The sequence below is a fragment of the Gymnogyps californianus genome, chromosome 5, assembly GCF_018139145.2.
Source record: "Gymnogyps californianus isolate 813 chromosome 5, ASM1813914v2, whole genome shotgun sequence".
NCBI lineage: Eukaryota > Metazoa > Chordata > Aves > Accipitriformes > Cathartidae > Gymnogyps > Gymnogyps californianus.
In genome coordinates, this window is record NC_059475.1 from 37,293,886 (window position 1) to 37,309,269 (window position 15,384).

The window sequence follows — 15,384 nt, forward strand, 5'->3', positions numbered from 1 at the left end:
ATGGGGAGCTAGCCATCTTTCCCCTTCTGAACCAAGTAGATTTTGGCACAGGAGGAAAGCGAAACCTTTGACTTCAACAGACCTTCTTGCAGAAGCGCTGCGCAAGCAAGGCATGAACTTGCAGAAAGCAAGTCTCCTTAATGAAAGAGACCACTGTGACAGCTAAATTCCTAATATTGGCTATGCCTATTTTCTAGCAGCACAGATGCACTCTTAACTTAGTCCTTTGTACAACTCTACTCTCAACACAGGAGTGATTATACTGCATGAGTGCTCTGCTCTGTGGACATTCCCAGCCTGCAGAAATGACCTATATTTCAAACCAAGAGAATGAAGAAGAGCATCACAATGCTTCTCCGTTACAACACAGCGTGGAAATTTGAGGACAGTCTGCCTGGTACCTAAAGCTGCTATTTAAATTAGAGTAAGAGCAAAATTGCTTGAGATGGTGGGTCAGCCCAAATGCATATAGAACTGGAAACAGCACACTTCAGATGTAGTATCAGAAACAGAAGCAGGCAGTAGAAAACATAGGACAGACTTTTCAAAGGGGAAACAAGGGCAAACGGGAGGATACTGAATAAATAAATGTGAAATGGTTAAAAAAGATGGAAAATTAAAAGGGGAGGATTTAAAGGCAAATTGAAAGAGCCATGAATAGCCTTCTGTAGTAGTCTAGATGGTGGAGAAATCCAAAAGCAAATAGCAGGAAAGAATGACTTTTTGAATGAGCGAATATAACAGAACAGGATGAAAATTATTCATGAACTGTCAGTACTATTAACGTGATAAAATAGTAATGAGGTAAGCACTGTAAGATATTTGGTCCTTTTTCTTCAGCTTTAGATCAGAAGTTTTATTCCGCTCTGAGCTGGCTTTAGGGAAAGATTATTAAACTCATACTAATAATGTGTCCCCAGAATACAGGAATGGTAAAAATGTTTTCTTTTTATACTAGAGTGTGACCCACCATTGTGCCGTTCCTCCTATACAAGGAAGTTTTACTTCCCTGTTCAACACAATTACATCAATTCCTAAAGCTCAGAACAGGCCTTATTACAGTGCTTGTAAGAGCAGATGCTTGGCAAGTCTATATATGCCAGTGAGAACATCATTCAGTTTTATGCACACTTCTGTTTTCTGGCTTGGCATAATTCATTAGCACACTCTACAGAATACTCCATAAAACTGGATTTGGCTTTAATGTTAAGGTTCTACTGACTACAGCGTTGTTTAAGAAAACAAAACCAACAAACAACCCACAAACAAACAGTAGTCTCTCCTCTTTAATCTTAAAGTTGACGGTTACATCTGATAAAGAAAGAAAATACACAAATGAGAGTTTTTTGCAAGATACAAGTAGGAATAACAAAGTAGTCTTAATTTTTTTAATGTCTGCTTTCAGCACTTAAAATAGTGACACAGCGTAATTTTTGTGGTGGCAAAGCTTGTTCGATGGCATGTAATGAAATTACTACAGTATGTACGCTTTTGTGGCTTATTTCATCCTCATTCTAATACAAAGATTCTTAAAGGGGGCAATATATAAAGATGAGGTCAAAGCTTTGATTAAAGACAGCTGTACTGCTTTCCAACCTGTTATGTCACAGCATTAGGTAGAGGAATAAATAAACAAATACAAGCCTAACTTGATTTATCTGTGTGTCCCCACATAAATTTGTTTAATGTAAAAACAAATAAAGCAAAGCTTTGATGGAAGTTGAGCAGAATTTTCAACATCTGTGCAGATAAATTTAATTTATTCAAAAAGAAAAAGCAGCGTTAGTGCATCATGTAAAAGCTGATTTAAATGATTTCATACAACAGAAAGCATATGCACTAGCTAAAACAAATTCAGTCTGCCCTTAAAACGCATTTCACTCAGACAACCATTACTTCTGAATTTGCTACTATGATAATGTTCAGTTATTTCTTCTTTTTTATTCTTGTCTTGATTTTACACATTCCACTAACCTAAACCACAGTTAAAAGTCCCAGGGGCAGCAACACCCTAAATGCAGCTTCTGTGTAGCATCAGGCAGGTACACTTCACAGATTGCTTCTGTGCATCTTTACGGGCAGATCCTTAAAGCTGGTCAGGTAAAATAAGCTAAGCACAATACCTTAAATAGTTGAACATAAGTGAGTTACAGGTGTTTGAATATTTTTTAAAAAATAAATCTTTCCACTATAACACATTCAAACCCAGGAAAATAATCTCTATGCAACAATAACTCACCGTAGTGGAGCTATACTAGCTTATCTCTGCAGCAAGGGACAGAGTACTTGGAAGACTAAAGATATTTTTTCCTGAAAATTAAGGATTAGTCAAAATGATAAACTCCTGTCTGAAACTTATCAAAAAGTGTTAAAGCGAGAACTAAAAATTCAAAATAAAAATACTGTGTATGCATCTGAAAACTATAGCTGGAAAAAAAATGAATAGCATTAATACCCTTTTAACTCAAGGCAAGACTGTAAAAAGTCTGCATGTGATTTTTGAAATCATACAGGCACAGAAAGTATCACCTCAACTGAAAAAAGATGATGAATATGCACTGTAATGTTTTAAAGACCCTTTCCTTATGGAAGAGGTTATAACTTGTGCTTTAGGGAGACTGTTTTCACAAATTTAATTCTACAACAGAATCTGTACCTCTGCTTCTCTGAAAATCTGAACATGGTGAGCATACATGCAAAACTCTCATTGACTTTTTAAATTATTTTGTCCTTTCCTGAATGCCAGTTAGCAAAGAAAAGAGCATTAAAGAGTGTCAAGCACAGTAAGCTGCTATCATTAAGAAACCTCTAACTGAGAGCACAAACCTGAGGCCCAATACTGCCCCTCTGAGTGGCAATGAGGATGGAAATAGAACGAGACTGAACTCCTCAAAACTTCAAGGAGGGCTAACACCCACCTCAATGTACCTCTGATCTTGGTGGTTCCAACAAGAGAAAACCAGTGCTCTTACAAGAATACATAAGTATGCAGGAAACTTACACCCATTTGTGTGCTTTATTTGTCTTGTGGAACTGATCCAGTATGAAGCACTGTTTTATCTTTTTTTTACTCCCCTTCTTGAACACCAGGATGGTAATCATCTTCTGAAGTAACCCACATCGAGAGCTCCTGCACATTGTTCTTTTGGACTTCAGTACGCCAGAAAATTGCATGTTACAGTACCTATAGGGGTCAAGACAGATTCCTTCCTTAAAGTCAGTTAAAAGAAAAATTCCTAGGTATAGATTCCCAGGGGGTAGGGAGGAAAAGACAAAACACAAGTTATTTTTGAGTCATTAAACTACTTATTAAAAAAACCTCAAAACTAACCCCAAACTTCACAGGCTTATATACATAAAACAAATCCCTGCTCTTCACTTTCACTCCCCCCCCCCCAAATCCCCTGACTTAGATTATTTTTTTAATGGTTAACTTGGGATTCCGCTGTTGGTTTTAGCAATCAGATAGTGACAAAACACATATACCAATTATTCTCTCAAAATCTGGCTCTTTACTGTAACAGCCAGAACTTATATGATCCTGTCTTACCACTTGGGCTTTATGAGCTACGCATTATATTGTTTTAAGCCCCAGAATAACAGTTTTTACCAATTTTCCACATCAGTGTAGGTGTTTCAGCCAGATCACTAGCACTGAATAAAGTTGTGAGTGAAACCATAAAAAAGCCACTTATTTTTAAAGGTGGCTCTGTAACAGGGATAAGAACTGAAAGTTGCACCTTTCAGCCTCTGCATTTTTGTCTTTGTTTAGAATGCTAGAAGAAGCCATCCGGAAGGAAGGAAGATTATGAGTATCTAGAAACTAGCTGTTTGACAGAGACAGAAATGCTGATAATGAGTGGGTTGTGTCTGTCTTTTTTGGCTGATCACAACAGAGGTCTGAAGCAAAACAGAAACTCTTGATATGTTTGTGTAAAGAGGCAGTAGCATAAGGGCAGGCAGCAGGAGTTCAGCTGAAGTTCAGGGCAGATGCTGCCATTAGTTTACACTGCAGGAAAGTAAAATTGCTTCCGGATTTACCTCTTCCTCCCAACATCAGCGTTGAGCCATGCTGTGTCGCAGAGTCACAATGTCGGTAGGAAAGCAGTCTTTTAGCAGGATACCACGTTCACGATGGCAGTCCAGCTCTTCAATAAATCCATACCAGTAGATGACTAATCCAGGGCCAAATCTATCAAGCAAAAAGGAAAATGAACTTATGTGATTGTGTTAGATGAACTTTAATTTCCCACCTCTGGGATTCCAACACAAGTAAATCTGTTAATTTCACTGCAAAATTGGAAGTATTTGACCTCCATTTAATTTTAAAATTTTTTCAATGTTGAATTGACATGTGTCATTAATACCTGATTCCATGAATAAAAATGCAATTTAGAGACTCAAACAATCCACGTCAGAGTTTTGTTTTTTTCCTCTGAATACTCTATACGTATCAGTAAAAAAAGACCTATGCCTTAAATATTGAATAACATTTAGTAACTTTGATACATACAGAAGTCTCTCTTGCCATGCACTCCGTTTTTTAAGATTTGGGTGTTCAGGCATTAAAAAACCAAGGGTTTACGCAAGTCCCAGTTCATGCAAATTATAATACCATGAAAATAAGAACGAATCCTTAAAATATAATCTCTACAATGAGCTATTATTCAGGTAATTATTAACGTAAAGCACAATTCAGAAAGAAATGGAAAGTTTCTGCTGTAACGTCTCTGAAACTTGCCTCAGGAATTCCTCAGATATTGCTAACTCTGACTGATCCCCACTAGGCAATCTCAGGAAGTAGCCCTATGGACTATTTTACCCATCAGGAAGTTCAGACCTTCAGGCTGGGTTCATAAAGAAGTAATCACTATCAATCACTGTGTACTGCGATATGTTTTGCACATCAGTTTCACGTTTTTCCTACTGAGAGCACTTAATTAAAGGGCAGCACTACTTTTGGTGTAGTGTTGCAGGAATTTTACAGTGAAATCATAAATTATGAATGTTGGGTTAGTAAAAGGATGTCTAAAAACAGAACTGCTTTCTGTAGTCTAACATTACAGCAGTCTGTACAACATTAGGCCAAAAAGCTTTTTCTTTCCTTGATTTATTATATGCTGTAGTGAACTTGCCAAAAACAACAGTGCAGGATGAGCTGTTAGATACCGTCTGTACAAGAAAAAGTTCAATAGAATGTCATGTAATGGTTTATATGAAGAGCTGTGCTCAGGACTCAACCAATATGGTAGCCAATTTTTGTTAATGTTTAATTATAATAAAAACGTGTTGGGGGGGTGCACAGTAACCTAAATGTCCACTTAGCAGACAATACAAGCACTCAAAACCGTGGGTAGTGCCAGACCGGCTTCATTAGGGTGGTTCCTTTCCAACAATGGAGGGAAAACTCTATTTGATGTGCTCATGTAATGGAACAAGCATCAAAGGAAGAAGAAACCCCTGTGGCTTCCTCCTGCAGTTTCAATTAGATATGGCAGTCCTTTGTCCGAAACTGCTGCATAGCGTTGTAACATTTCGGTTTATGGCTACTACTCTTCAACTTAGAAGTGGCCGCAGTTTAGCGGCAAAGTAAATTACCCCTCAGCATAGCTCAGCCAACATTGGCAAATGTGCTTTTTGCAACTGAAAGATGATATTTGAAAGTGGAAAGGTTAAAACTCTGACAAATCCGGCTATACTAGCTAATGTATCCAAAAATGTCTAGCATTGAATAAAGCACAGACTAAAAAGTGGCTCATACAGAAGGACGATGCTGCCTACACCCAATTCCTAGGTTTTCTCTGGCTGGCCAACAACTTCAGCCTCTACTGTCTCTAAGGACTTCTCTCCATTTTCCTTTGCTTAAGTTCTCGTGGGGCCAAGATGCGCATGACCTCACTGTACCACAGAAGCCAGCTAGCCTAGCAGTAGCAAGGAGCAAATGGCAAGTGAAGCCAAGGACGGATGCTCACTGCCTCCGGTGAGCGGCAGTAATTCGCTGATGCAGAATGGGCCTACCTTTGTTATTTCACAGACTACGTATCTGCTCCCACATCAACCAAACATAGAAAAGGGATAATTGGATGGGGATGTACTTATGTACTAATCAAAGTTATTTTAAAAGCAAAAATCCCCAGAAGATAGGGAGCAGACCTTACATTTCTAATGGGCTATTTTATGCAAGGCAGAAGCTATGAAAAGTACACAAGTACTTATTCATTACAAGCGCATGTGCCAGGTAAAATCTTGATGCTAATGAGCAGCTGCTCAGCCCAAGTTTTGACGGGCTCATTTTGCTCTGTGTGGCAGTCTGAATCCCCTATCCACCATAAAATGCGTGGGGCACTGTGCTTAAGTCATTTGTTATTTTTTTAAATTGTAATGTTTAATAAAATTAATATTTCAAGACGCCTCAAAAGGCTAATTTATGTCTTTCTGGCAAATCATCACAGCTCAAGCACAATTTTTCAAGAATATGTTATGCTTAAAAAATTATGTTCAGAAATGCCAAATTTGATGATAAAATTTATATACAAGAACATCTGCATACTGTTAATTGCAGGAGAAAGTACATCTTTAGCATGAAAACATCCATCAATCCTGCTTTTGACTGTGTTATTATAGCAAAACTATTTGCCCTGTGCTGCCTAGGTTGCACTTTTTTCCACTATATTGTGTCATTCCTTCTATTATAGCTCTGGATCACACAGCCCATATGTATAATCACATTAAAAACATACCATACTTTTGTTTAAAAACACTTAAGTGCAGTACTTAAGACCAAAATTAACTTGTTGGCACATTAAGCTTTTGCCACCGACTATCAGGAACTCCTGCTGCTAAGTGCTAATTTCTCTCCCATTAACGCCCAGAGTTGGCAAATCACAAACAATGCCACTGGTTAATTACTGCTGCCTTAATTTGAAAAGACACTTAACCTTTTTGTGTAAGGGGATGAGGTAGGGAAGTGTAACCTAGAAGTAAGAACTATCCTTTTTAATTTGACTCCTTCCAAAGTGCAGATATGATATCATGAAGAACGAAACTCAAAGCTGTGAATTACAAAGCAAAGCTACAAAATTATTTCTGCATCAATTGTAACATTTAACAAGTTAGTGACTAACCCTGGTTTACACAGAATAAACTAAAATGAAAGAATGCTTACTTAGTATTGCTATGGAAAGGGCACTCATTTAGTAGCTCTGAGGAGGTGAAAAAAACTTTGAATGTACCAACTTGTAAAACTAGAACATAGATACGGTATGCAATATAGGCCAGGTTATCCCATTTCATACGAAAGACACACTGGAGAAAGTTTAAGCTTAAAACAAAAATCAAGCTTAGAATGTAACAAACTATGGACTCCTATGGATTTTGTTCTTGCTCAGAAAAACTGTATAACTCTAAAAATGTGCTTAACTTCTATTTTTCCTCCTCTGTCTTTAGTTCTTACCCTGAAAAGCTTAGGTGCAAAGGAATGTGGCCAAAAGTTATACAAAACTGTAGTTTTACCTATTCCAGTGAAACTATTACTTTCAGAACTTTACTTTTACATGGAGTTTCTTTTTGAAGCTGAAAAGAAATCCAAATAACTAAGGTTTGGTTAATTCCATGCAGTAAAAATAAACAGGAAATATAGAGGCAAGCTTCCTTCAGAATATAATAAACATAGCAAGTGAAAATTGTCCACACAAGTTGCATCAGTTTACTTAAAAATCAACCAATAAATATGTAGTTATCATTATATAAATCCTGGTTTAGTCATTATCTAGTTTTGACATTGGAAGTTGTGACTACAAGGCAGCCAAAGCCAACCTAGCTGCACTTTAGTGCGGGGTCAGAGTGCCAGAAGTGCCACAAGGGAGGCAGACAGGCTTATGACCCCATGGCATGGCAAGAAGAGAGCAGGATTACAAAAGACCATGGATTAGTTTAGGCCTAATTTAGGCTTGATATAGAAGACTAAATTTAGTCTAAGTACTAAGGGCAGCAGACGGTGTCTTTCAAAGAATCAACTGAAGCATTTGAGATATATGTTGGAGATAGTAAAATATAGTTTGAGTATAGTTAAATATAGTTACAAGATCAACAGTGCTTTAGATAAAACTTATGTCTGATCATACTACTCTAAATAAGTCATCTTCGCACTAATTTAAGAGTGTTCAGAGGATCTTTTGTACTGGTTTAATGACACCAATTCTGAAAGAAACCCATAGTTAAAGGAGTAGAGATTTGTACATCGATAATCCTGGGACACTGGGCTTTGTTCTTGGAAAGGAGTTTCACAGAGATATGCTGAAAAGCCAGGAAAGTAAAATTCAGATAACCCAAAGCCAAATGGTTCTTTATCTTAAAAAAAAATTGCATGTTCATATAAGCCAAGGGATCACTTAAGAAAAAAAAGGGAAAGAAAAAACTAAGTAAAATGTGAATCTGGCTTTAACTTGCCCTCTAGTTGAACCAGTTTTGTGCTAGAAAAGAAAAAAGACTTTTATTTATTTATCAAAGTGGCCTAGTAGGCTCACACATATTCTCTTTCACTTAAAGAGAAACTACTTTCTAGTAATGTCTTTTCTTCTGGAATGTCTGTGTGGGGTACATACTAGCTTCTAAGGATTTGCCTAGACATGTGGCTGTTGCGAGTGGATTTTTTCACCATCAAAAAGCCTTGCATGTGGTTTTATGAAAAATGCATTTTCAACACACTGCTCGATACTGAGCAGAAATGTAAAACATCTTGCAATTGTTTTTAAATAAATGTTCACTTTATTTATTCTTAGTCTATTTGTTATAGACGGGTTGTATGCATCTCAGCATAATGTAAATAATTTTAATTCCAAGAGATTCTCATAATGAAATGCTGGCATATGAATTATTATTTCTAATATACATGTATTTAAGCAAATATTTTATCGAACAGATTCAGATGAGTATTCATGTTATACAAAAGCATAACAGTCTACCTGGTTGGTGATTTTAATTATGAAGGTCACATCTGAATGTGTCTTCGAAGGACTGCATTCTGGTCTTTCGCTTTTTAATGTCAGATCATCAACAGCACCAGCTAAAAAGCTGGCTTTGTTTCCTTGTTTTTCTTTTTAAATATCAAGCAAATTAGAGCATTATCACTTGCACATCACTACTTATTTCCTGGGAAAAGGGAATTACAAAAATTCACAAATAAATTATTACATTCTAAGTCAATTTAACAAGGTTCTTGAGAATCACAGTTGTGAGTAAACTGGTTTTACTTGTAGTACTAACAAACCCTGAAGATATAATAATTAAACTCCCTATAATATCTAATAAGTTTACTGTTTAAGGACTCACAACTTTATTTTAGTGTACTTGTAGAAGTCTCATATTTGCCAGTGGAGGGAATGTAGATATTGGCAGAGCTAGGCTAGTAGGCAACAAGTGCAGACCACATTTTCAAGTTAAGGTCAATCGGCATCAGTCAGCCAACTTCCTTACGTCTAGACTAGTTTACTACTGCTGATGACACAGCGTTATATATCTTGGCAAACATTTAATAGCCACTGCTCAGAAACTGACTTTGATTAGCAAGAAATTTTCCATTTAAACAGCTACCACAAGCTTAGTTCAGAACAGTTTATAACAAGGTATTTCTGCTACTGTTCATTTATACAGACTTTTAAAATCAAATAAAGGTACTTGTGCATAAAGACAGTGCATTTTAAAAACTCTGAATGCAATTTAAAGATAACTGTGGGGTTTTATTATCCCTGTCACTTTTTAAATCCTCCACACATTTTTGTGATCCAGTGACACACACACACTGATTTAAATAAAAGATGCCTTCAAGGCATTACACAGCACCTTATTTCTTTGACTTCACCAGATCTGGTTGAAAGAAAGGAAAAAAATTCCAATACTTAGTAAAATCAAGTAAACACATGATATTTTTTGCTTTAAAAATCTGATCCTTAACCTGTAACTCAGAAGGTTACACTATTTTTGGGCCCAACTCCCTTAAGCTACTTAATATTGTCTTCCTGCAGTAGCAACTGCACAAAAATATATTTTCTTGCAAATGTGGCTCAAGAAAAAGTTTAACAAGTTCTGATAACATACTTTTAAAGATAACAGGAAAATTGTCCATGGCACTAGCAAGCACTATATCAAGCCTCACACACAGAAGTTAGCCGCATATTATGTCTCAAGGATCCAGGCATGCAGTTTATGCTGCTTAAGGTAAAATTAAGCAAGTAAAACCTAATCTGCTTTAAGCTTTGATGTTACCACAGTAGTTGAGGGAAGTCTTATTTTTACTGAAGACAAGGAAAAAAATTAAAGTCTATTAATATTCTATGAGACTCCTATTTCCAAGGAGGTTTTGACTCAAAAGTGGGAATTTCTTTTGGGCTGAGAAAGGCAGGCATTTCCGTGAATGCCAGATATTGATGTTATACGCAGTTGATGTGGAAGTTGGAGTTGTCAGGTGAAAAAACAGGTGGATGGAAACTAATATCAGGCCTTTGTCTCTATAGTCACACCTCTCCTGGATATGATTAAATCTTAATGAGCTTTCTTTTTATACTAGCTGCCTTTTTATCTCTGCAATGAGACTGTTAAGGCATCAATCAAATAGCAGCATTTCACCAGGCTTATAATATGATTTAATTGCTTTTGGCATTTGGAGAAATAAAAACAAATCAAGTGATATTTATGTGGATATAAGAGAGCGTTTAAAATATTTTAGAATTTTGCATAGCACAATTTTTAAATGCATATTAATAGAATGCACCAAAAACTGTGCAAGTCACTGTCATTAAAATATTATAAATACAATATAACTTTTAGCTGCATAATACATTTTTAATAAACAAACTGTCGAAACACATTATTCACTTACACTTATTCATTCAGATCTGAGTACTGTTCTCCAGGCAAATAAAGGATTTTTATAATCCTCAATGACAAGTTAGGGTTTTTTAAAAATATAGTTCTCATGGAAATTAACTTTCAAAAGCTATGATTAAATAACATTAAGGTTACACTGATTTACAAGGATCAAGGCTTTCTAAGTGAAGACTGATGCAGTCAGTGAGAAAGAAAACACATACTGGCTCAAGGCAGGTTGTCATTAAGACAAGAGAGCCTTGAGTGAACTTTGAATTTCTCAAGTTTTGTTGGTTCATGTCCTAACTTCTATTGAAACATATTGTTTTGTTGTTTATTAATAGTGTTCCAGATACTCATCTCTCAAAGTGGCTGTGTGTACTTAAGGTAAATTTTTTTTTTTTTGCAGTCTCAGCATCTTCAAAATCAGGTAGATGCTTTGCACATCAGACTGTAAGGTTTTGTGCTGTAAAGAGAGACTACAAGGTGCCCCTTATGCCTGCACTGCAGGATTGGGCTGATGTACTGAAAATTAACATGGTACTCACATCAACATTTTAGAAAAGAAATTGTTAATCCTTATACTGCTGGACTGTTTCATGGAAATTACGGCCAAACTTGTCTCCGGCTTTAGTGGAGATCACTTGGGTACACATTTTGGAAAACAATGCATTTTAGCTGCCTGGGAAGTTAGTTCCAGTATATATCTAAAAGAGATAATAGTGTTCCAGGTACCTTACTTGGTAATTTGGAGATAGGTCCAAGTTTCCCTGAAATATAAGGATCTTGCTTCTCTTAACTATCTCAATACAGGGCAAAGTGACTTCAGGCACCCTGGATGATGGGCATAACTAAGCAAAAGCAGCTCAACCAAAAAATCTCAGTCTGAAAGGCACAATATAAGAAAGCTTTCTACATCTTCTTTTTCAGAAGTTTCATAAATTCCTTTCTGATGGAGACAGTCTAATATTCTATATTAGCTGTTGCATCCACATATTTGTCTTTTATAATTCAGGGTTAGCACATTGTTTTACTGTACCTCTACAAGTGCATTAATGTGCTCCTGTTCAAAGCAGCAATACCCTTCCATCCTGCAACATGCAATTTGACGACTAGTTTACTAAAGCTATGCTACTTCGATTTAAGCTGTGCTACTTGTATTTACCAGTTAAGACACTGCACGAATGTTGCCATCCTTTGAAAAGGCAGGGAGAAAAGGCGGTTGTTTGCATTACAGAATTATTCCATATATTGTTGCTGGAAGCAATGCTTTCTCATTAAACCCAGGCAAAGAACAGTGCTTCCTGAGGTACTTGCTTGTTACTCAGTTTCCCTGAGAAAAACTTATGCCATTAGTTCACTCTCCGGAGACTGTTGATGCAAGGCCACTATTGTTTGATTCTGCACATTTGAAGCTGTGGATCAGTGTTGAGAGGATTTACTGAGGTTATTTCAAACATTTTGTTAAACTCACAGCAGTCCTTCCAAAGGAATGCTTGGCTGCAAACTACCTCTTATCCCGGGTGACAGAAAACATGAGAAAAGCCTTTGAGTACAGTTAGATTGAGGTCCAGGCAGCCATAAGTGCTGGTCAACTCATGTTGCCATTAGGTGATTAATAGTTGTTTATTTTTAGGGCTGGAAGTAACAGGCCATCCTAAGGCCAGTGCAAGATGATATCTGAATAATCTGTGAGTGCCTCATAGTTTGCAGCAATCCTTTCTTTCTGTGCAGCTGTTTATCTGGCGACAGCGCTTGCCAGAGTGATAGGATATGCCAAAAGTGCATTTAACAGAGGAGGCAGAATTGCTCCACAGCAACTGATTTTTGTTTAATAATTATTGTAAAATAGAACCAAACTAATCGGAAAAGTTGTTCAGCAAATTTTGATAGCAAAAATGTTGATAAATAAATGCACTACATACCTGTGTGTTTAGCATTTGCTGAGTATAAATCTTGAAGCCAGCATTAAAGCTACCTCAAGACATTTTGAAAGAATTATTAGACAATTCTGTATCTCTGAATCCTTACACACAAATATACAATAAAACAAACAATGTAACAGATGAATTAACAAATGGAGGACAGCTCATTTGGGCTTCCAGCTTCCCAGATCAGAGAATTAGTCCAAGACTGGATTGTAAATCACACTGAGTATCTTCACACAATGTTGCTTAGCAGTTAACTGCCAAACACACTATTGTGCATAATTGACAGGCAGAAATATTTTATGTGTGATACTGTACTTAAATTTACCGTCTCTCAAAGTGTAAGTCACCTATCCACATTAAGCAGGGAACAGATGAAAAAGAAAGTACTATGTCTGCTGCCCATTACTGTGGCACCTGATGCCCACCCAGAAGGAAAGCAAACACCTCCTCTGTCCTGGAATATTGTTGCTTCCTTTGGAAACCACTGGCAAACTGTAATTGTGCCTGGCATTTTCATTATGAATCTATCACTTAGGTCTAATGCCTGAGGCTCTTCAGCCTGTCTCCCAGTTGATACATATACCCAGTATCTGTACAATTCAAGCTGGCCCTGCCCCACTTCGTATTTGAAAATAACTTAATTTCTAGTTGTTATTCGGAAAAAGAGTGCATCCTGTGATATGTATGTCTTAAGTAGCAACTTGTATCACCTGCAAAATATCCAGTCTCTCAGAAGATTACAAAAACATTTCACATGGTTTTAGGTGGAGACTGTTCTAGAGACTTTAGGAGACCATCGAGGCAATTTGTAGAATTGTTACATTCATTATTAGATCAAATAAGTGCATAACTCGGGATGTGCAAAGAAATCTACTTTCCTTTTCCACAAGGAACAGCTTTTTGCCTTCTGTCTCCTTCACTTTACATACACACACACACACACACACTCTCTCTCTCTCTTTATTTGTACCTATCAGCCAAACACAGCTCTACTGCACGCACCTTCTGAAAAATTCATAATGCCATTTAGATTTATTTACAAGTTATTTCTTCTTTCTTAGTATATACCAACACTAGAAACAATTTCATTTCAACTTTCTTTGCTTACTACACACTGAACCTTTCTGGGCTCACCGTTAAGGTACGGAATTCTGTTCAAAAGGAAAATATACAAATGTACATTGCCATGTAAGGGAGCCTAGAAGGAGGGAGAGGAAGAATCAGAGGAAAATGCTATCACTTGTGCAGGTTTAAAAGCAATAGCAGATTAGTCGAGATAGTCAGTGACATATTACAATCCATGTCTGATGAGAATTGAGCCAGAAGTCTGCAACAGGATAAAATCACATTAGTATGAATATTTTCCCTCATATAAGAATATGTTGAAAATAGTGGAAGACAAGATGGACTCCATATTCCTGTTTTTTTTTTTTTTTCTTAAATCTTTGCCATGCAATTGCTAGGATTGATCTTGTGTCAAGATGGTATGAAGGTTATTATCGCAATAGCCACAAGGTCTCTGTGTTAAATATAGCAAAATCCTTTTAGACAAATTCAAAACAAACTGCGAGTGACTATAGGTTTTTTTTCCAAAGGTCAGTATAATATACATACCTGTACTATTCAATTGGAAGACACTGTAAAAACTTCTGAAAATGGGAGTCTAATGTCATCAGTGGGTAAGACATTAATAAAACCCATGCAAAATGTTGCAATATTAACATTATGTGTGATACAAAGATTTTTCTCAGTTTTTGCTGGTTTAGGTATCTGGTAACCATAATTGTTAAATATTTTTAACATTTTAATAAAACACAAAAGAAGAAAAAATCCATTAAGCATAAAACTTCGAGTACCGAATAATTTTTTTGCCTTAACTGTTTCTCTTACTCAGTTTTATTTTATATGCAGTATATTTTATTAAAGAACATTGTTGGTTGGCAGTTTTCTAAGGGCATCAAAGATAGCACCAGCAGTCTCTTTTTAAATGAAATAATAGAAAAAAAATGAGTTATTGAGCTGCTAGTCCTATTCAGTCCTGCTCCCTTTAAGACAAAAGCAAAACTAATAGGAAAGAAAAGCAACAACAAGAAGAAAAATAATGAAATACAGCTTTTTCCTCCAAAGATAAATTAAGCTTGCAAGTAAGCAGCTTGGAACATCACGAACAGCCAAACACTAACCAGTTTTAACAACCTTTCTGAGACTTGGCTAACTTCCACCTGAGCACAGCTACCTTCTTGTTTTTTGGTTGTTACATTGCCGAAAAGCTCAGAGTAAGTACATTAAGTGATAAGATTAGTATCTGTCATGAGCAGCTGTCTTTCCCTCTCCCTTGTCAGCCAAAAATTGCGGGGAGTTTTTTGTTTCTTATTGACTTTTTAAAGTGCTTATTTTCTGGTGTTCTCTCTGTGTATGTGATTGCAATGCCAAAGCATGAAATACATTCAAAACGTAATGAAGGACAGAGGTTAAAAATGGTTCCTGAATTCCATGGTTGCTGTACTCTTACAGGAACCTCCCAAGAAAGCTGTCTCTCACACAAATCCACTTGTCATGAACAGCCATAATGCAGCTTAAGGAGAGGTGC

The 15,384-nt window shown here is 36.6% G+C and overlaps 1 protein-coding gene across 1 annotated transcript in view; it reads right to left on the reverse strand.

The window, feature by feature from the left end:
- Nucleotides 1–1,265: 1,265 nt before the first annotated feature.
- The window catches only part of CDIN1 (CDAN1 interacting nuclease 1), a 131,298-nt gene continuing 117,179 nt past the window's right edge, over nt 1,266–15,384 (reverse strand). Inside the window, exons 11-12 of the mRNA XM_050898187.1 lie at nt 4,042–4,192; nt 1,266–3,184 (exon numbers count right to left, since the gene is read on the reverse strand). Coding sequence (XP_050754144.1) covers nt 4,057–4,192 — 136 coding nt within the window. The 3' untranslated portion in view covers nt 1,266–3,184; nt 4,042–4,056. The remainder of the gene's footprint in view (nt 3,185–4,041; nt 4,193–15,384) is intronic.